The sequence below is a fragment of the Littorina saxatilis genome, linkage group LG17 (genome assembly GCF_037325665.1).
Source record: "Littorina saxatilis isolate snail1 linkage group LG17, US_GU_Lsax_2.0, whole genome shotgun sequence".
In the NCBI taxonomy this organism is placed as follows: domain Eukaryota; kingdom Metazoa; phylum Mollusca; class Gastropoda; order Littorinimorpha; family Littorinidae; genus Littorina; species Littorina saxatilis.
Genome location: NC_090261.1, coordinates 51,285,913 through 51,308,869, shown reverse-complemented (window position 1 = coordinate 51,308,869; position 22,957 = coordinate 51,285,913). Strand labels below are relative to the sequence as shown.

Sequence of the window (22,957 nt, the reverse complement as noted above, 5' to 3'; positions counted from 1 at the left end):
TCAGTCAGAAATATTGCTGTCACAGTCAACCTGAAATCGTATTTCTTGAGTCAGTCAATGATCCTTTGTCTTGAGTACAAACTGAAGTCTTATATAAGTCCAGAATCTCATTGTAGTTCTGGGTCAGTTTCGAGTCAGTTCTGCGTAAGTCTGACATCTAAAGTTCTGGTTCTGTCTAAAAGTTTTGCCTCTGACGCCCCGCACCAGACGAAGGCCTAACTACGCTACCCTATTTAGAGCCTTACATCCTACGTCAACCTGAGAGTGTAGTACTCGAATGAGTTATACCGACATCTTGTGTCTCTCGTCAGACTGAGATCCTATACCCTGTTTAAGACTGAAACCTGAAGTCTCGAGTCAGCCTATTGAGATTTGTATCCTCCGTTATCAGTGATGGAGAATAGCAGCTTTACGCCATTCAACGCCAGTAGTTTGGACACTCTCCAGAACGTCACATCATCTTCAATCCTATCGAGAAGGTTTACCTTGGCCTTCATTTTAGAATACATTTCTATTATGGTCTACGCCAGGAGAACCATCCTCTCCCTCGCCTTGTTCTTAGGATTGTTTGGAAACGTGATGTCGATCATTGTCTTCTCTCGAGGATTGCGAACCAAAATGTCCTCCGCGATAGACCGTTATTTCCTTGCTCTGGCAGTGCTGGATCTGTGTGTGAACCTAACGGGTCCACTAACTGTCTGGCTTGGGTTTGAGTTCGGTATCAAGTGGCCTCTGATAAACACGGCGACTTGCAAACTGTCGGCGTTTCTGATGAATGCTTGCGCCACCGCTTCAAACTGGATCCTTCTGGCCATGGTGACCCAGCGAACAGTGTCTGTCATTTGGCCTCACCGTGTGAATGTTCTCTGTACAGTCCGAAGGACGAACTTCGCTTGTCTGGTTATTATCTTCTTCGCTTTCGTGTCTCCAATATACTATCTGATTGATTTAGAACTTCAACAAGCGCGGTATGGTTACCCGAACTGCGACATACCCCACGAACATCGTTGGATCAACCTGCTTTTGCATCGCATATTCGCTGCTCTGCGTGCCCTTGTGATGTGTGTGTGCTTGCCGCTGTGCAATGTTATCCTCATATGGAAGCTGCGAGTTTCGGCTAAAGAGATGGCCCTTAGCATAACCTCTGGAAACACACAGCAGGCTGACAGAGAGAGAAAAACACGGTCAATCACATTAACTGCAGTGGTCACCTCCATGGCCGCCGTAGTATTCACTCTTCCGTCTGTGATTTACAATTTAATTTACTTGCTTACCGACAAAGAACGTGAAGCGAAGGGCCTCTTCGAGAGCGTTTACTTGGCCTACATCCAAGCTATTATTGTCGACATCGCCTATTTGAACTACTCCGTTAACTTTTACATTTACTGTCTCACCGGACGACGATTCAGACAGGAGTTTAAAGCCATCATATGGGGTTTCCTGCAAAAAATCTCTCACCTGATCCAAACAAGGAAGTGACAGACCCAGAACAAGCCCAACATTTATGTCTCGGAGTGCAGCATACATTTTGTTTATTCTTCGTTCAATTCTCAGTTAACCATGGCTTCAATTTACATTGTCCACCAACAGGAGTCTTTTCGATCATCACAACTTTAGAGCTGATTAGGCGCTTAATGATAATTGTATATCGCGTGTGAAAACTCTTAATGTTGCTGTGTGCTTGAGTTTAACACTACTCTTTAATCGGTGCCACAGAGAGGTACGAGACTTGCGACTGGACTGATCTGTTTCAGACGACCATCATCGACTTTGAACCGTCAGATCTTCTTGTTCGAAACTAGTGTGAATAATTTAGGTTATATACGTATATAACAACATCACTGCAGCAAAGGCTGTCAGTTTCAAAGCAAAAGGGGCCGTTTCTAATCGCGGTTGATCCTCCGTGGACAATGTTCCTTTAAACACTGCATGTTGGCAAACTAGACTGCGGTTCTGAGAAAAATGTTGCCGAGTTACCCAAAAGCTCGTCCCTTGAAAGGGACACTATTAATCTGACCTTCTTTTTCTTTTCTTCTTCTTCTTTTTTGGTCTAGGGGAGGGGGGGGGGGGGGGGGGATTTGACGAATCTGAAGAATCTGGGAAATCCACTGTAAATCCAGACTCACACGGCACGATTTGGTCCTTCGGTATTATCCGTTTAAGCCAGCTGCAGATGGCCAAATGCGTGTTCCCTCAGGCACTGCTGCAGATGACCAAAGGCGTGTTCCCTCAGGCACTGCTGCAGATGGCCAAAGGCGTGTTTCATCAGACACTGCTTCGGATGGCCAAAGGCGTGTTACCTCAGGCACTGCGTGCAGATGGCCAAAGGCGTGTTCCCTCAGGCACTGCTGCAGATGGCCAAAGGCGTGTTCCCTCAGGCACTGCTGCAGATGCATGGCCAAAGGCATGTTCCATCAGGCACTGCTGCAGATGGCCAAAGGCGTGTTCCCTCAGACACTGCTTTAGATGGCCAAAGGCGTGTTCCATCAGGCACTGCTGCGGATGGTCAAAGGCGTGTTCCATCAGGCACTGCTGCAGATGACCAAAGGCGTGTTCTCTTAGACACTGCTTCGGATGGCCAAAGGCGTGTTCCATCAGGCACTGCTGCAGATGGCCAAAGGCGTGCTCCATCCAAGGCACTGCTGCAGATGGCCAACAGCGTATTGTTCCCTCGGGCATTTCCACAGGATGTGTGGTTCGGCATCAAAGTCTTGCATTTCTCTCGTCAAGTGTGTCTATCTGTTCTCTGGACAGTGGGAGTGGTACGCATGCATAGGCCATGTTTCCACAGTCCGTGTTATAGCTGTATTTCGGCTTACTATACGCGCTCAAGTTGTGACTTTGTTCCCTTCATCCCCTCCTCATCATGCCGTATATTGGGCTGTATCGACAGCGCGCCGCCGCCACGTGTAAACAAAGCGTTGCTGCCAACATCACGGTAAGTGTCCCCCATTCAAAGCAAAATGTGTCTCTTTGAAACCACGTACAGCTTAAAGTTATGGTTGTGAGAATGAGTAAGGTTTGTATGTAGTACACGTGACGTGTGGTTTTTAACGAGAAATATACACGTAAACGAACATACGAACCGATTTGCTGTAGATCTGTCCTCATTCAAGCATATTCGCCCTTTTTCATCCCATCCTACACGCATCTTTGTCAGTAAATTGAATGAAAAGCCACACTATCATGTTCATTGATATGTCCTGCGTTGATATGTGAAGTATCGTCATTCAAAACGGTCTGTATTGCGCACAAATTCAACAAGTCGCGTAAGGCGAAATTACTACATTTAGTCAAGCTGTGGAACTCACAGAATGAAACTGAAAGCACTGCATTTTTTCACAATGACCGTACTCCGCCGCTTGTGCAAAACGGAGTGAAACTGACGAGCCTGTTCAGCGCGGTAGTGGTTTCGCTGTGCTGCATAGCACGCTTTTCTGTACCTCTCTTCGTTTTAACTTTCTGAGCGTGTTTTTAATCCAAACATATCATATCTATATGTTTTTGGAATCAGGAACCGACAAGGAATAAGATGAAATTGTTTTTAAATCGATTTCGGAAATTTAATTTTGATCATAATTTTTATAATTTTAATTTTCAGAGCTTGTTTTGAATCCAAATATAACATATTTATATGTTTTTGGAATCAGGAAATGATGTAGAATAAGATGAACGTAAATTTGGATCGTTTTATATAAAAACAAAATTATTACAATTTTCAGATTTTTAATGACCAAAGTCATTAATTAATCTTTAAGCCACCAAGCTGAAATGCAATACCAAAATCCGGCCTACGTCGAAGATTGCTTTACAAAAATTTCAATCAATTTGGTGTGACAGTGCCGCCTCAACTTTTACAAAAAGCCGGATATGACGTCATCAAAAGTATTTATCGCAAAAATGAGAAGAAAAAAAAAACGTCCGGGGATATCATTCCCAGAAACTCATGTCAAATTTCATAAAGATCGGTCCAGTAGTTTGGTCTGAATCGCTCTACACACACACACACGCACAGACAGACAGACAGACACACACACATACACCACGACCCTCGTCTCGGTTCCCCCTCTATGTTAAAACATTCAGTCAAAACTTGACTAAATGTAACAAGTCGCGTAAGGCGAAAAATACAACATTTAGTCAAGTAGCTGTCGAACTCACAGAATGAAACTGAACGCAATGCCATTTTTCAGCAAGACCGTATACTCGTAGCATCGTCAGTCCACCGCTCATGGCAAAGGCAGTGAAATTGACAAGAAGAGCGGGGTAGTAGTTGCGCTAAGAAGGATAGCACGCTTTTCTGTACCTCTCTTTGTTTTAACTTTCTGAGCGTGTTTTTAATCCAAACATATCATATCTATATGTTTTTGGAATCAGGAACCGACAAGGAATAAGATGAAAGTGTTTTTAAATTGATTTCGACAATTTAATTTTGATAATAATTTTTATATATTTAATTTTCAGAGCTTGTTTTTAATCCAAATATAACATATTTATATGTTTTTGGAATCAGAAAATGATGGAGAATAAGATGAACGTAAATTTGGATCGTTTTATAAATTTTTAATTTTTTTTACAATTTTCAGATTTGTAATGACCAAAGTCATTAATTAATTTTTAAGCCACCAAGCTGAAATGCAATACCGAAGTCCGGGCTTCGTCGAAGATTACTTGACCAAAATTTCAACCAATTTGGTTGAAAAATGAGGGCGTGACAGTGCCGCCTCAACTTTCACGAAAAGCCGGATATGACGTCATCAAAGACATTTATCAAAAAAATGAAAAAAACGTTCGGGGATTTCATACCCAGAAACTCTCATGTCAAATTTCATAAAGATCGGTCCAGTAGTTTAGTCTGAATCGCTCTACACACACACACAGACAGACAGACACACACAGACAGACAGACACACACACACACACACACACACACGTACACACACACGCACGCACATACACCACGACCCTCGTCTCGATTCCCCCCTCTACGTTAAAACATTTAGTCAAAACTTGACTAAATGTAAAAAGAAATGAAGCAGTCGAAGCTGTGCGGAAGAGAGCCGCCGCGGCGTCTGGTTGGGAATAAAATTGCCTCCGCGCGGTGGAAACCACACAGCTACACAAACGATGATTTAGCTATGATTAGTTTCATAACCTACTTTGTCCCTAAAAACTGTCAGGCAAAGTTGCCCCCCAGAACCCCCAACGGGCCATTGCCCCTATACCCCACCAGGCTTAACTGCTCCGCCCCTGAAATGTGAATATATTTTTGTTTTCCAAGCAAGGTGAACTCGAGGGATATAAAAATAACAAGTCGCGTAAGGCGAAAATACAACATTTAGTCAAGTAGCTGTCGAACTCACAGAATGAAACTGAACGCAATGCCATTTTTCAGCAAGACCGTATACTCGTAGCATCGTCAGTCCACCGCTCATGGCAAAGGCAGTGAAATTGACAAGAAGAGCGGGGTAGTAGTTGCGCTAAGAAGGATAGCACGCTTTTCTGTACCTCTCTTTGTTTTAACTTTCTGAGCGTGTTTTTAATCCAAACATATCATATCTATATGTTTTTGGAATCAGGAACCGACAAGGAATAAGATGAAAGTGTTTTTAAATTCGGATTTCGACAATTTAATTTTGATAATAATTTTTATACATTTAATTTTCAGAGCTTGTTTTTAATCCAAATATAACATATTTATATGTTTTTGGAATCAGAAAATGATGGAGAATAAGATGAACGTAAATTTGGATCGTTTTATAAATTTTTATTTTATTTTACAATTTTCAGATTTTTAATGACCAAAGTCATTAATTAATTTTTAAGCCACCAAGCTGAAATGCAATACCGAAGTCCGGGCTTCGTCGAAGATTACTTGACCAAAATTGAAAAATGAGGGCGTGACAGTGCCGCCTCAACTTTCACGAAAAGCCGGATATGACGTCATCAAAGACATTTATCAAAAAAATGAAAAAAACATTCGGGGATTTCATACCCAGGAACTCTCATGTCAAATTTCATAAAGATCGGTCCAGTAGTTTAGTCTGAATCGCTCTACACACACACACACACACAGACACACAGACACACACACGCACATACACCACGACCCTCGTCTCGATTCCCCCCTCAACGTTAAAACATTTAGTCAAAACTTGACTAAATGTAAAAATGGAAATGACTTCTCATGCTGTACCTCTTGGCGTGGTTGTGGCATCTGTGGTTGCTGCGTTTTTGCTCAAGTAAGTTACTCATTTTTAATTCATGATGCATTAGATAAATTTGCAGATGGATCAGTCTTCAATATTAGAGCTTTCGGCAGTGACGGAACTGAACACTTCCGGCATCGGCCTGTCCTTTGAGCCAGGGGACATGTCTGTGCTACGAATTTGGCAAGATCTACGTCCATGAACGCTCTTTGGTGCTGCACATGCGACACGTCCTTGGATTTGGATTCATCAGTGCAACGAGCCTGGATAATCAAAAACATTCACGCATGGCAATGAACTCGAATCACACACAAATGTTGTGCATTACCTTGCAAAACATTTTTTTGTTTTTGTAATGTTAATAACAGAGCTTGCAAATGTTTGCAACTTGAGGCCCCACATTTGCAGAATAAGCTCTCCACATCCGGCTCATGTTTGCCTGACGTGTTTGAAGGAATTAAAAAAGCCATGTTTTCAGATATTCATGTGAAGCACGCTTTGCAAGATTTAGACATCATACAAGCTTGAAGCGACATGAGAAATCAAGATGCCCTATGAAACAGAACAATCACCAGTAAAGAACTGTGTGAAAGGAAATGCCAACAACAACAACAACAACAACAACAACAACACAGATCTTTGAGTATTGTTTAAAACACAACATGATTCATTTGTTACCAAAACGTTTTATGTCATTGACAAAATCATCTTCTTTGTATCAATGTATGATGAAAACAAAATAAAAACAAGATCGTTTTAAAGACATAACTATCTGCGGTCCAGGCAATTTTGTTTTGGTGTAACATATGGTTACGTTGTGGACACATCACATGTGCATAAGTCATGTTTTATGTTTTAAATCATTATTCTTGAACCCAATTTACGCACAACAATTTCGATCATAATTATTGCTGCCAAAACGCAAGGGCTTTATGTGGCTTCTGTTTGTTTAGGAAGACGTTTCTGTTTTGAATAAAAACAAAAATGTGTATAATTAGGGTTTGAGTTTCATTACTGATTGGCATATGAACATGTATTTACACACACACACACACACACACACACACACACACACACACACACACACACACACACACACACACACACACACACACACACAAACACACGGCGGCCGAATTCGCAAAATAGGCGAGAAGTTGGTCATACGAACAAGCCTTGTGCTGGCGACGCAAATCGCCGCTGGCTGGCAACCGGGGGGGGGGGGGGGGGGATGGCGGATGGCTGAGCGACGAAAATCGTGCTAAAGGTTAATTTTTTTTTTCTTTCTTATTTTTGTTAAATTCCATGACTTTCCATGGCTTGAATTGAAATTCCATGACTTTCCAGGCCTGGAAAATTAAAAATCAAATTCCATGACTTTCCAGGTTTTCCATGACCTTTACGAACCCTGTCTATCAAACATTTCCTCCATTGACAACAGAAATTAGTAGCTTCAGAGAGAACATATTCAAGTGTGTTATGGCAGTTACATTTTTCACTCAAAAGGATTCAGTGTGAAGAAGCAAGCATTTAAAGTCAAAAGTTTACCGCGGGAAGACAAAAATCAGCGTTCAATTAACCATACAAAAGAAATTCTGCATTAAAGGCACAATAAGCCTCCTGTAAACCATCACAGATACTGTCAGGCTTTTACACACACTACAAACACCCTTCCATTTGAACGCTCACCGAACGGGAACATCCAAGGTGCCCTAAGTAAAGAGCTAGCCATTTTCAAAGAATTAATTTTGCGGATTGTCTGTCAGACAATCGGACGGTGCTTTTTTGCGCTTCTGACCTAACTTTTGAAATCTAAATAATAAATTGACAGCTTGTTACACAAACATTCTTAAATCATAAAAGAAATCTTTTTTCATCAAGACAAGATCAGAACAATACGAACTTTTGAAAGTTTTGAAAAAATATAGCCCGGAAGCAGGGTCACGCAAGGTCGTGGTTCTCGTAGCACTGACGACGCCGCCTGGTGCCAGTTTCTCTGAACCGTTAACCGCCACTGCTCTAGTTCGCAGCCGTTTCAATGTTGCATTTGAGATTCAAAGGTACACAATAACGTGCTATTGCAGATAAGCTTACAGAGATTTGCATTGAAATGACAAACTGGCGGCTAAATTGTGAAAAAAGGGAAACTGGATTACACGGGTTCACGATGGCTCAGAGGTAAGATAAACCACGTAAAAATAAATTCTTTGAAAATTGCTCGCTCTTTACGGAGGGCACCTAGAATGTTCTCAAGCGGTGAGTGTTTAAATGTAATGTGTTCCCGTAAAAGCATGACCTGTGATGGTTTACGGGAGGCTTACTGTGCCTTTAATCAACTCATTGGTACCTTTGTTGCACAAGTCTAACGTCTTATGCACTCGTATAAACAAGAACCAGTCAGATAAGCGTTCGATTTACCTCAAATGAAGGCTCAACCTTGAGACGCCAACTGTCCGCTGCACTAAGATCTGTCGCATCTTGAACACGCGGCCAGTACCGTGTAACTGGCCTTGAGACCGATCGATTAAAGCGGCAATCTCAGTCATCTGAAAGAGGGAAATCCAAACGCAGTCCGCCTTGTTCGATTTTATGGGTTTGGACGATAGAGAAAAATAAGAAAAGCAAAAGCTGGAGTCCAGTCTGGACGAAACTGCTATCAAGAACGCAGAATTGATTTTTTCTGAGTTTTTTTAGCCGTAAGCGCCATGTTTACGCGGAGCAGGAAACTCTTCCAGAGTGAGGCCCCTTTGTTGGTTTCACTGCAGCCGCCAGCAGTTATGAGAAATTCGAAATGAGAAATGGCGCTTACGGCTAAAAAAAAAACTCGGACAAAATAATTCTGCGTTCTTGATAGCAGTTTCGTCCAGACTGGACTCCAGCTTTTGCTTTTCTTATTTTTCTCTATCGTCCAAGCCCATAAAATCGAACAAGGCGGATTGCGTTTGGATTTCCCTCTTTCAGATGACTGAGATTGCCCCCCTTGAATCGATCGGTCTCAAGGCCAGTTACACGGTACTGGCCGCGTGTTCAAGATGAGATCTGTCGCTGCGCGAAGCGGCGAGTACGCGCCGTCTTTTGTTTCCGGCGATTCTCCGGTGTGACTATACTAATCACACGTTTGACAGATACTCCATATTACTGCATGCTCCCCCCCCCCCCCCCCAACAACAACAACAAAATGCACCCCATAAGAATGCTAATAACTTCCACATCTGTTGACCAAATCGAGTCACTTCTTATTTGAAGTACATTAACGTCAGATCATGTATAACCAGTTCACAAAGTAACACGTATTTGTAGGTCACATGGTCTGACTTTTGTGCTCTTTCCGGCGGGGAAAAAAATCTGAATTCGGAGATTGTCTCGACTGACGGTACGAGGGTTGAGCGGTTGCAAAATAACCCAATTTAAGCCCTCCAGATTATTACCTTTGGGGTTACTTGAAGGACCTAGTAATAAGTATGCAATAACCAACCTTAAACACGGCCCAGTGACTTAAAATTAATTTAAGTTAAATATAACAATTCCGGACAGCCTTATAGATCAGTGCATTTCCCATGGAGGAATGACGCGTTCATGTCAAGTTATTAATGCGCAAGTGTGACTTAACAATAAGTTAGGGTCGTTTTTCCAGTCATTTGAGATCAACAAATATCTTCATAGTTGTTGTGCATGAACTTCAGTTTGTTCACGAACATTCCACTAACTTGTAAGTTTCCTGTCTGTAGGTAAAATGGTCCGACTTTCACCTTCTCTGCAAAATGTGTTCCAACTATACCCGTCCGAAAAATACAATGACAGGAACGCATTCCTAGCTTAACTGCTGTCCTGTTTCTATTCAGGTTACCGATGATGTGGGCCCGGGCATTCAGGTGTCCGAACACCCCCGTGTGCACACATGCGCACGAAAAAGATCCCACGTTCACAGCGAAAGTCCGAGTCAGGGCTTGGAAAACACGAAGACACGCATGCATTATCTCTCGTCTCTGATTATCATGATCGTATTTCGATACTTTGACAAGACAAACCCAATGCTGGTGTGTCGAAGAAGACAGCCACAGCGGGCTTGTTCGAATCAAAGTACCACACCATATCTTCAGCGTATTACCAATACCTGTCCCAATATAGACCAGTTGGTCTAAGAGGACGTTAAACCCTAATAGTCACATTCAGGTAACCCGAAAGGTAAACCCTGGAGGGTTTAACACATTTTCAAGTTTACAAGTGCATAAAACTGAGTCGGACCGTACGCCGAGCGGGCTGTTATCGCCACGCGTGACACGGCCTTGCTCCCCCGCCCCTCTCCTTTTGATTTTTCTGCTAACTTAACCTTGTATACAATATCAATATCAATCAATATGAGGCTTATATCGCGCGTATTCCGTGGGTACAGTTCTAAGCGCAGGGATTTATTTATTTACTAGCAGTCTGACCCGGCTTTGCCCGGGTGTTGGCAAAGCCCTCAAAGAAAAACTCCAAATCAAACATTTGGGGGAAATGAGAATGACAGGAAATGCTGGCTGGTATGATAAGAGTTACCTCCCTTCCATGGGTAACAAAGCATGACTTACCTCCCTTGCACTATTATAGTCTGTATTCATTAATGAGGAGGGTCATTATCGGAGGAAGGAAACAATGAATTAAGAAACTAAAACCCAGGTGCACATCTGCGGCACCTAGGGAGTGTGCATGCACACTATCTTGTTCCTGCCTCTTGCCATCTCTGAGGTATGGCGACCACAGACAGACAGACACACACACACACACAGACAGACAGACACTCTCTTTTATTTATATGTATAGATTTATTTATTTGTTTAAATTTTTTTTTATATATAATTATACCGCATGATGAATTCTAAAAGATTGTCAAAATGTCCACATTTTTTACTTCAAAACAAACGAATGCACTCCCTTTTCCCCAACCGTATCAGTCTTTCTTTCACTCTATAATAATCTGTAGTCATACCTTGTCCGTAGTTTCGAGTGGAAGTATTTCTTGAATATGAGTGCGTGCGCATTCGTTGCCGTTTCGTATGTGTGCAAGTGATGTGCTAAATGTGAATATGCTGTTTAGCTTTTATTTAATTTTTATCTACCATAAATTATCTCAAGTTTCTGTCTGTCTACTCACATGCTCGCCGGTCATCCTAGTGTGTCCGTATAATACATCGTTTTCTTCCTTCTTATATATTACAGAACGGTTTTCTTTGATTACAAAAAAAAAGAAGAAAAAAGAATTATGTTATGTCGTATAAACGTTTACGCTTCATGATGATCATTAGGTCTAATTTATATTATATTCTATTCACACAGAGTGTAATACTTGTTCAAAACTCGCTGACACAACAAACTGACAGTAACTGACAGTCGTTTCTGAGTCGTCCGTCAGCAGTCATTATCAGACCTAAAAGACATAGTTCGGGTGCCTGTGAGTGGTTTGAAGAGGTGAAAGAGTTACTTCCCTTAATAAGGGACACAACTATCACAGAGCGATTGTTATTTTGCGACTGCGAATAACATGTTCGAAACGCTGTGTGAATAACTGTAGGTAAGTGAAGTACGTCTATTCCGCAACAACTTACTAATTTGCTGGTTTTTGCGTGGTACTTATGAAAATAAGTGTAAAAGGTCAAATTCACAATCTCTGACAGGCTGCGACACGAGCAAGTTAGATGCGGAAAACAATCTACTCTTTCTAGTGATGTTTTGGTTGCTAACATCAGTTTATCACTACGTACTCATATCTTTTCACAACATGACTGTGCAGTATTTGGGAACATTTCCGTCACAGAACCAGATGCAGGGGACATGTTTGTTTTTTAGGGTGAGAGGGGGGAGATTAAATTGGTAAGCTAGCTAGCTTGGATAACTTAGAAAGTCGGTCAAAGACATGTTAATTTCTGACTTTAAATGTGAATATATTTGTCTTTTCCAAGCAAGGTGAACTCGAGGGATATAAAAAATGGAAATGACTTCTCATGCTGTACCTCTTGGCGTGGTTGTGGCATCTGTGGTTGCTGCGTTATTGCTCAAGTAAGTTTCTTAGTTTTAAAAGCTACATCGCATGCGTATACAACTACTAGGCTTGCTTTCAAGTCCAGAGTGATGGAATTCAGTTATTAACACTTACGAAGATTATGGAAGACATGTATTTTGAACCTTTATAAGAAAGTGCATGCAGTACATGTTCAGTGATTATAATTCTCTGTAATGCGGGAGTCACACATACGCGACGCACGGCCCGCGCATTGAACATTAATTAAAAATGTAAAAAAAGATTAGTGCGCCCAACTTTTGGCGCTGTTTGGTACAGCGCAACCCCTGTGTAAATTAAGACCCCCCCAATTTAAGACTTCCTCCCTTTTAAGACCTTTGTTTTTAAGATTTTCTGTTGAAATCCTCTGTAGATTTACCTCCATTTTAATACTCTGTCCTTTTAAGACCTGTTTTTGACTCACATGCGAAGCAAAAGTGAGTCTATGTACTCACCCGAGTCGTCCGTCCGTCCGTCCCCCCCGTCCGTCCGTCCGGAAAACTTTAACGTTGAATATTTCTTGGACACTATTCAGTCTATCAGTACCAAATTTGGCAAGATGGTGTATGATGACAAGGCCCCAAAAAACATACATAGCATCTTGACCTTGCTTCAAGGTCAAGGTCGCAGGGGCCATAAATGTTGTCTAAAAAACAGCTATTTTTCCCATTTTTCCCATTTTCTCTGAAGTTTTTGAGATTGAATACCTCACCTATATATGATATATAGGGCAAAGTAAGCCCCATCTTTGGATACCAGTTTGGTTTACCTTGCTTCAAGGTCAAGGTCACAGGAGCTCTTCAAAGTTGGATTGTATACATATTTTGAAGTGACCTTGACCCTGAACTATGGAAGATAACTGTTTCAAACTTAAAAATTATGTGGGGCACATGTTATGCTTTCATCATGAGACACATTTGGTCACATATGATCAAGGTCAAGGTCACTTTGACCCTTATGAAATGTGACCAAAATAAGGTAGTGAACCACTAAAAGTGACCATATCTCATGGTAGAAAGAGCCAATAGAGTCTGGTTTTCTCTTGTTTTCATTTTATGAACATTTTAAATGTTAGACTAACTTATTGTTTTGTACAGAATAATAACTGTGTGAATGGTGTTATACTGAATGAAAGAGTGTGACATGAAGTTCTTGTACATCATTGTAAAGAGTGTGAATGACGTTTTAGTTTAGATGTCAAGCGCTTAGAGCAAGCCTTTTTAACGAAAGTTTTTGATTTAGCGCTATATAAATGTTATTATTATTAGGCCAAAAAAAAAAAATTGTCTGTTTAGGGTAACCCGACCGACCCTATCGATTTGGCGCCGACCCAAAAACTTTTTTTTGATTTCCAAAAAAAAAAGAAAAAAAAAGAGGTAAAAATGCTAAAAAGAGACATTTGGCGTTTCTTTCTCTCCCTTTCTCTCTGTTTTATTTATACGTTAGTTTTGAAACATGTATTCATCAAATATAAGAAGTGAATGTTCAGCCAACATAGCATTTACAAAAAACAAAAACAAAAACAAAACTTTACCTACCTACCGACCCTACTTTTTTTGGTCATGTTACCCTTAACAGACAATTTTTTTTTTTTGGCCTTATTATTATTATTATTATTATTATTAATAAGCACCATTGTACTTCCTATGTCTTGAATTAACAGCTTTGTGTTGCATGACCTTGACCTGGGTCAAGGTCACATGTATTTTGGTAGGAAAAATGTGTAAAGCAGTTCTTAGTGTATGTCATTGCTAGGTTTAGTTATTTGACCTTGACCCTGAAGGTCAAGGTCATGTCAAGGTCAAGCATGTGAGTCGTATGGGCTTTGCCCTTCTTGTTTCAGATTTATTTAGATCGTAAAAGTGGGGTTCAATTGTAGAAGCTAGTGAGTTGACGACGAATACACTGCGTGTGCTCCGCATGTGTCTGGCGTTGGTCTAGCGCGCTCTGCGCGTGTTTGGCATCCTTCTGGCGTGTATATTCATGCGTCGAGCTCCGCGCACATTTTTGTACATGCTCAAAAATCCCAACGCACATAGCGAATGACAGCGAATGAATAGTGTTGGTCCAGCACGCTCGACAAACGAGTAACGAATATTGACGCACACCCAGCGAACGACAACGCACTGGCCAAAATTGCGTTTTTTCAGTGTGCTGGCCGTGCGTCGTGTATGGTGTGACTCCCCCCTAAAGGTGGTATATATATTTGATGATGACGAGCGCAATAGCTTGGTGGTTATCCGCCGGCCTCTAAAGCAGAAGGTCGTGAGTTTGAATCCCGGCCGCGCCTGGTGGGTTAAGGTGGAGATTTCAGACAACTGCACAAGAAAGGGTCCTTTTTTTTTTAACAAACTTTTAAAAATACTGCATCCCTGTCATTTACAAGTTTGCACTGTTTATTGACAACTTTATGACATTTTTAATAAACCTTGTTTCCATTTTACAGGAACTACATGTCAGGGGGCAGGTTTGAAGGCAAGGAGAAGATACCAGACAAAACAGTCATTGTAACCGGCGCTAACACTGGCATTGGCAAAGAAACTGCAAAAGAACTGGCCCGCAGAGGTATTGGCTTCCAATAAAATGTTGATTGTATTTCACATTGCATGATAGGATAGAGAATTACAAATAACACTGGTATCGTCAAAGTAACAGCAGAAGAACTAGCCCGTAGAGGTACGTATTGGCTAAATGAGGTCACAATAGATCGATGCCATGGAGATTTGTATTTTTCTTTGGGAAAGTTTTGAGTGAAAAGTGTTCTTTCATCTTTATACCATTTCTCAAAATGTTGATTGTACATGTATTTCACAGGATACAGAGAGAGAGAAAAAAGAGAAAAAAATCTACTGTCAGTGTAACAGACAAGAAGTGTTCTTGATGAATTAAGCTTTCACATTAGATAAAGTTGGCTAAAAATGCTCCAACAGTACTGTTATGTTAAAGGGGCTCCAAGTCGCATGATCAAGATGAGGGTGGGGAAGGGGAGAGGGAGCAAGGGGAATACTTTCAGGTCTACATAAATAAAATAAATTTCAAAATCTATTCTTTAGTCTGAACAATTCACAGGTGGCCGAGTGATACTGGCATGCCGGGACCTGAAGAGAGCAGAAAAAGCAAGGGAGGAGATCGTGTCTGAGACAGGCAACGAAAATGTTGTGGTCAAGCAACTGGACCTTGCATCCATGGCTTCCATAAGACAATTTGCCAAGGACGTCGTTGCCAGTAAGGCATACTAACCCTCTTCTTACTTTTAGCTTGGTCAATGTTTGTGAAGTTGATAACCTCTTCATGAGGCTGTTGATACACGCTAAAATTTCTGCACTCAAAATCTTGATTTAAAAAAAAAGATAAATGTATGCATAATCTCTGATGTGTGTGTGTCAACTTTCTCTCTCTCTCTCTCTCTCTTTCTCTCTACATGTATAAGCTCACACACATGTACATGCATAAAAAAAGCATTCATGCTCACACAGAACCATGCACACAAACACAGACACATGCTCTACTTTCATACAGTTTATCTTCATGTAAAACTCACAAGACACAAACGAAATGTACATATAGTTGTTAATGCTTGTGTTTACAGCGGAGCCGCGTGTTGACATCTTGATCAACAATGCCGGCATAATGTGGTGTCCTAAGATGCTGACAGAAGATGGCTTTGAGATGCAGCTTGGAGTCAACCACATGGGTAAGCTAACGTACTGATCTGCATTGCACTCAGATGGTTGTTGGAGTGCTGTTCACATGCTTGTGTGTCCATGTCTGTGTGTTTTTACATTTAGTCAAGTTTTGACTAAATGTTTTAACATAGAGGGGGGAATCGAGACGAGGGTCGTGGTGTATGTGTGTGTGTCTGTCTGTGCGTGTGTGTGTGTAGAGCGATTCAGACTAAACTACTGGACCGATCTTTATGAAATTTGACATGAGAGTTCCTGGGAATGATATCCCCGGACGTTTTTTTCATTTTTTCGATAAATACCTTTGATGACGTCATATCCGGCTTTTTGTAAGAGTTGAGGCGGCACTGTCACACCCTCATTTTTCAATCAAATTGATTGAAATTTTGGCAAAGTAATCTTCGACGAAGGCCGGACTTTGGTATTGCATTTCAGCTTGGTGGCTTAAAAACTAATGAATGATTTTGGTCATTAAAAATCGGAAACTTGTAATTAAAATTATTTTTTTATGAAACAATCCAAAAATAATTTCATCTTATTCTTTGTCATTTTCTAATTCCAAAAACATATACATATGTTATATTTGGATTACAAACAAGCTCTGAAAATTAAAAATATGAAAATTATTATTAAAATTAATTTTCCGAAATCGATTTAAAAACAATTTTATGTTATTCCTTGTCGGTCCCTGATTCCAAAAACATATAGATATGATATGTTTGGATTAAAAACAAACTCAGTAAGCTTAAAAGAATAGACATACAGAAAAGCGTGTTATCCTGCTCAGCTCGACCACTACCGCACTGTTCTGCATGGCTTGTCGATTTCACTGCCTTTGCCACGAGTGGTGGACTGACGAAACTACGAGTATGTGGTCTTGGTGAAAAAAGCAGTGCGTTCAGTTTCATTCTGTGAGTTCGACAGCTTGACTAAATGTTGTTATTTCGCCTTACGCGACTTGTTATATATATGTGTGTACATATCTTGTGTGTGTCTGTGCGTGTGGAGTCAACCGTATGGATAAGCTAAAATACTGATCTGCATTGCATTCATGTTTCTTCAAATGCTTTTCATGTGTGTGTGTCCATATGTCTGTGTAGCTCTTTTTTTCCAAGTTTGTGTCTGTGCATGCTCATGTGCTGTTCTCTGTCTGGTGTGAGTCTCTACACATGCAAGATATTATTTTGCTGTTTTACTGTGGTATTTTCGCGGGAATAGAACACTCTGTGGAGGTAAAATATTTAACCATGTTTCAGGTCATTTTCTTTTGACCATGCTGTTGCTGGACAAACTGAAGGCATCTGCTCCCAGTCGCATCATTAACGTTTCCAGCCTGGCCCACGTCCGAGGACAGATCAACTTTGACGACCTCAACAGCGACAAGTCCTACAGTGCACACATGGCCTATGGTCAGAGCAAACTTGCCAACGTTTTGTTCACCCGAGAGCTGGCAAAGAGACTAGAAAGTAAGCTATCAGTGTTAAATGGCGGGGTAAAAAACGGTCATACACGTAAAATTCCACTCGTGCAAAAAACACGAGTGTACGTGGGAGTTTCAGCCCACGAACGCAGAAGCAGAAGAAGAGCTATCAGTGTTGGTTGTTGTTGTTGTTGTTGTTGTTGTTGTTGTTGTTGAGGCAGTTCTGACTCTGGAAATTTAAATTCGTTGTGGAACCTGCATGAGGATGGAACTCTCAAATTAGCAACATGCAAGTTTGTACGCCATAGATTAAACACTGAACCTTGTCGTAGTGTGACATTTTCAGATTACAAAGGGAGACGTTTTGCCCATGAGCCGAACGTAGGTTCTGTAGCTGTTCACTCTTGTTGTAAGTGGAATTTATCGTCTCCTTATGTCCTCAGACACCGGTGTAACAGTGAACTCCCTGCACCCTGGAGCAGTGAATACAGAGCTAGCACGCCACATTTCCATCTTCAATTCTCCAGTGGTGAGAACGCTCTTCTCTCCAGTGATCTGGCTGCTGCTGAAGACATCTGAGCAAGGCGCACAAACCACCTTGTATTGTGCTCTCGCTTCCGAGCTTGAGGGGGTCACTGGCAAATACTTCAGGTACAATCATCGCTTGGAATGTGTTGTACATTTATGTTGATTAGTTTTGGACTGTTGTGTGCTGTTTCCCTTATAGTTGTTTGTTACCAGGGGAAAATGCCTTTGTCTGAGTGTTTTTTTCTGTGTCTGTATCTTTGTGTGTTTGTTGGGGAAAGAGGTGCCTGTTAGGGCACTTGTATGATAGAAGCAAATTTTTGGATGAAGAATGAAGAACAAATGACACCACAGACTACAGTAGAGCTTACGCAGGGAATGTTGTGGTATGTGACCCTAACCCTAAACTTGACATGTTGGGCAGTTACCTCAACTGTTATACAGCCCCAATATGTACTAGCTAGTATATTGGGTATAGTTTCCATGGTTAAATATTTGTGTCAATTTGTCATCACTTTCTCTTTTATTTTGGGGCTTCTTCAATTGTCATCTTATTTTTATTCAACAGTGTTTTGAAGTTGTTGCCCAGAAGAAGAAAACGTGAGCATTTTTGCCCATTCTCACCCCTTGTAACATTTATTTATGATGTGCTTTTCTGCTGCAGTGACTGCCACGAGAAGGAAGCTGCGCCACAAGCACAAGACGATGACGCTGCCAAGCGACTGTGGGATATCAGTGAAAAATGGACCAAGCTGGCCTGATTTTCTTCCTCTCACACATCTATGCCATTAGTTTAGCTAAATTCTTGTCGGTTATCCTTTTAGTGCTTGGGTTTACATTGCATCAGTGTTCTCCTTTGCATTTGCTTTAGACCACTTCACTTTTGATTCTTGCTGCACTGCAGTGAGTTTTCATTTGCATGTATTTCATGTTTACTAGTTACCTCATCAAAACTCTGCTAAATTTGTACTTTTTCAGCTCTTGTGATCAGCATTAAAACGGAGATGTTACTTTAACCTATTTAGAAGGTTTTCAAAAAAAGTTCATCATTATCATGGTAGTACAATGTATATGTACAGCCAGGTGATTTTGATTGCCCTTTAATTGTTATTTGCTTGAAAAAAATATCTAGCTCATTGTATACCTATTTTCTGCATTTAAACAGACCTTATACTGCTGTATCAATCCACCTACCTGGTTACTAGGGTTAGCTGAAAAGATATCAAATAAACAGATTTCTTGCTTGGTATTCAGCAGTTGAATTAGAATTGCAAATTTGAATTGGCTAGTTTGAAAATATGTTCAGACTTGCTTAATTTAAAGCAAAGTTCATTGCTACAGACGCAGTACAAATACAGTATACAAGTAGTGGAAACGTCTGGACTAGTGCGCAGGCATGTTGAATACACATGTATACATTTTTATCTGCAATATTACTGCACTTTGGAATAAATGAAATGGTCATTTTGTAACCTGAAGAAGATTAAACAGTTTCCTTACTTGTGAGAAGAAAGATGTACGGTTTTTGATGTTTCCATCAAATTTCTGTATTGAAAAACAACCATGCTATAACTTACCGTACACATAATTTCCCATCTCTTTTTTAGAGCAAAAAAAAAGTATTTAGTTGTTGGGATCATATACACCATCATACACTTCCAGCATTGAAGGCAAATTCTCCCAATATCATAACTCTTATTTATTTCACAAGCATTTCTCACAGCATTTGACAGTTTGCTCTAGACCTGGTGTCACGAACTGAAAACTCTGCCTGAACAATCCTTCTCATTGCTGTCAATGCGCATGCGCTGATATGGGGAGATTAATCAGGTCGTGAACAACCTTACCCTAACCCTTACCCTAACCCTAATCCTAACCCATGGTTCGTTCGGTCAAAGGGTCGCATTTTTTAAGTCCAAGATTGGCGCATGCGCATTGACCGCAATGAGAAGGATTGTTCAGCAGAGGTTTCAGTTCTAACATCGGACTGAGGTGCATAAGAAAGTTACCACCCCAACGGGAGCCAGCTGCAGAACCGGATTGGTTGAAATCACACACACACCTCAGGGCGGGGATGTAGCTCAGTCGGTAGCGCGCTGGATTTGTATCCAGTTGGCCGCTGTTCGCGTGAGTTCGTCCCCACGTTCGGCGAGAGATTTATTTCTCAGAGTCAACTTTGTGTGCAGACTCTCCTCAGTGTCCGAACACCCCCGTGTGTACACGCAAGCACAAGACCAAGTGCGCACGAAAAAGATCCTGTAATCCATGTCAGAGTTCGGTGGGTTATAGAAACACGAAAATACCCTGCATGCTTCCTCCGAAAGCGGCGTATGGCTGCCTAAATGCAGGGATCGCGCTAGCTTTTTAAAAAACGCGTAAGTCATACGCAACGAAACGAAAAAAACGCGTCACGGACCAATATTTTTGCGTACTACGAAAACACGTACAGACACAAACAAAACACGCACGAAAGACTTAAAGACACTCCTTACCTAAATACGGCGAGTTTTCCTGTCGAACTCCGCGCACGCCTGTCGAATAACACCCCTGCTGTCTCCAACCTTCGGGCCTTGCGAGTTTGTTTCCCGCTCTAATACGACTAGACACACTTTCCGCCTTTTGGAAGCGCGAGATGGGAGAGCAGCTAATGTCTGTTTCATTATCCGACAAGACATTATCTGGTAATACCCTCGTTACGTTCGTTTGCGATACTTCGATGCAAAAAGAAACGGACTTTAGTTTTGACGCGCAGATTTCATGTGTGTCGTCACTTCTCGAGCCCTATAGTCAGTTTCAGGATCGGGTGATTATTAAGTCAGAGCAAAAGCGCTGCGTGAAGACAAGAAAAAGTTACAATATTTTTGCGTATGGCTTACGCGGCGCGGCGAAAAAAACGCGTCAGCGACTTTTAAAATGCGTCAAATACGCAAAAATCGTGCGTAAACGCGATCCCTGTAAATGGCGGGGTAAAAACGGTCATACACGTAAAAGCCGTGGGAGTTTCAGCCCATGAACGAACGAACAAACAAACAAACAAACACACACCTCAGTTTCAATCAATTTGACATCGCGGCTGGCTCCCGTTGGGGTGGTAACTTTCTCGTGCACCTTAATCCATATGGACACAGCCTTCACCTCCTGACACAAGGTGCATGCTGATTTGGATTACTGTTAAACTGAAGCGTCAGGTATTCTCTTGACCTTTTTGCATACATGTATTGCGGGAAAAGTAGTGGTGTTTTACGGTTTTAGATTATTTGTACATTTCAATATGTATCGATTGAACACTGGATTTCCCTTCTTTGAGCCATGTGACGTCAGAGGCTGACAAAACTTCATATTTAGGCGGCCAGCCAAGACTACAGAATAGTGCATGTTTATGTGCCTTCAATCATAAATACTAAAAGGAATTATTACCATAATCGATCGATACATAAATGTTATTTGTATTTTTGACCAAAATATGACATTTTACACAGATCTTGACAGTCATTGTTCACCTCGAACGCTAGTGCGGTCTCGGAGGAACACTGACTGTCCCTATCTGTGTAAAATGTCATATTTTGGTCAAAAATACAAATAACGTATAATATTTCACTCCTACAGGCTAATTTCAGGGTAAATATAAAAAGGTACTGTATATGCCTAATAACTCAAGTTGACATGATTGTTGGCATATTTTGGAATGTACATGAAATTGTTTGCCTTTTGCTTTTTAAACGGAGGGGTACCGGGTGGCTAAAAACTGTCATGCAGTGAAAAATGTGTGTATTGAACAGACCAAATAAGCCACTCCTTAGTTTTGGCATGAGATCTCCCTCCTTTTGGAGCAGTATTCCTCCTTCTCTGGGTGTTCATGTGTGATATGGAATCAATCAATCAATCAATATGAGGCTTATATCGCGCGTATTCCATGGGTACAGTTCTAAGCGCAGGGATTTTAATTTTTTAATGTTTTAAAAATTTTTTTATGTAATTTATATCGCGCACATATTCAAGGCGCAGGGATTTATTTATGCCGTGTGAGATGGAATTTTTTTACACAATACATCACGCATTCACATCGGCCAGCAGATCGCAGCCATTTCGGCGCATATCCTACTTTTCACGGCCTATTATTCCAAGTCACACGGGTATTTTGGTGGACATTTTTATCTATGCCTATACAATTTTGTCAGGAAAGACCCTTTTGTCAATCGTGGGATCTTTAATGTGCACACCCCAATGTAGTGTACACGAAGGGACCTCGGTTTTTCGTCTCATCCGAAAGACTAGCACTTGAACCCACCACCTAGGTTAGGAAAGGGGGGAGAAAATTGCTAACGCCCTGACCCAGGGTCGAACTCGCAACCTCTCGCTTCCGAGCGCAAGTGCGTTACCACTCGGCCACCCAGTCCACATGGAAAATCAGCACATTAAATTGATTTTGAAGCTTTAAGCAACACTCCTCGTGTGTAAATCTGTTCCCTTCTTTTCTCACATCAGGGTTAAGAAAAAAATATTACATTATTAAATTGTCTAAATTTGTGTGTTATTTTAGATTTTGCAAAACTTATTTCCTACTTTTGGACTATTTTCTATTCTCAGGTCTGTAATATTTTCAGAAAAAAAATACGGTATATATATACTATAAATGCTGAGTTTACATGTTCAGTTGGTTTCTGTGTTTCACCTTGTTTGCCTTTGAAATAAAATTAAAAAAATAATCTGAACTTGCATTTTGTCATTTTGTATGTATCGAACTTCATGGGAGTATTTGAAAATAAAAAGATTCTTATGTGATGGGTGGAAAAGCAAAATGCCAAGGAGCATGCATGACCATCCCTTGCCTACAGCCATACATGTATCACCACCTGATGACCTTAACCTCAAAGTTTGAGTAAATGGCTTCATCTAAAAAGCTTGATGCAAAAAAAAAACCACTCTTGCATGCATCATGTCCAGTCCTCTGGTAACCCTTTCTGCAACAATGTCCAACATTTGATTTCAGGGCAAAGGAGAGAAAAGCATTCTAGATCGATGTTAGTTTCTTGGATACAAAAAAGTTTAAAATGAATTGCCCAATCCTGTAATTTTCCCCCTT

At 41.0% G+C, this 22,957-nt stretch overlaps 1 protein-coding gene across 1 annotated transcript; it reads left to right on the top strand.

Annotated features, from left to right (window-relative positions):
* Positions 1 to 11,674: 11,674 nt before the first annotated feature.
* On the top strand, positions 11,675 to 22,586 carry LOC138953825 (retinol dehydrogenase 13-like). The gene is made up of 8 exons (XM_070325769.1): positions 11,675 to 11,760; positions 12,149 to 12,245; positions 14,693 to 14,811; positions 15,316 to 15,471; positions 15,836 to 15,940; positions 17,186 to 17,395; positions 17,793 to 18,000; positions 18,539 to 22,586. Exons 2-8 carry the CDS (start codon positions 12,175 to 12,177, stop codon positions 18,633 to 18,635), a joined length of 966 nt encoding a protein of 321 aa, XP_070181870.1. The 5' UTR covers positions 11,675 to 11,760; positions 12,149 to 12,174; the 3' UTR covers positions 18,636 to 22,586.
* The last annotated feature ends 371 nt before the right edge of the window (positions 22,587 to 22,957 follow it).

Bases quoted from the DNA above. Each gene is read 5' to 3' on its own strand.
- LOC138953825 (XM_070325769.1), top strand. From the start codon at position 12,175: ATGGAAATGACTTCTCATGCTGTACCTCTTGGCGTGGTTGTGGCATCT. The intron at 14,812-15,315 runs GTATTGGCTTCC...AACAATTCACAG, and splicing joins AAAAGAACTGGCCCGCAGAG to GTGGCCGAGTGATACTGGCA. The intron at 17,396-17,792 runs GTAAGCTATCAG...TTATGTCCTCAG, and splicing joins GCTGGCAAAGAGACTAGAAA to ACACCGGTGTAACAGTGAAC.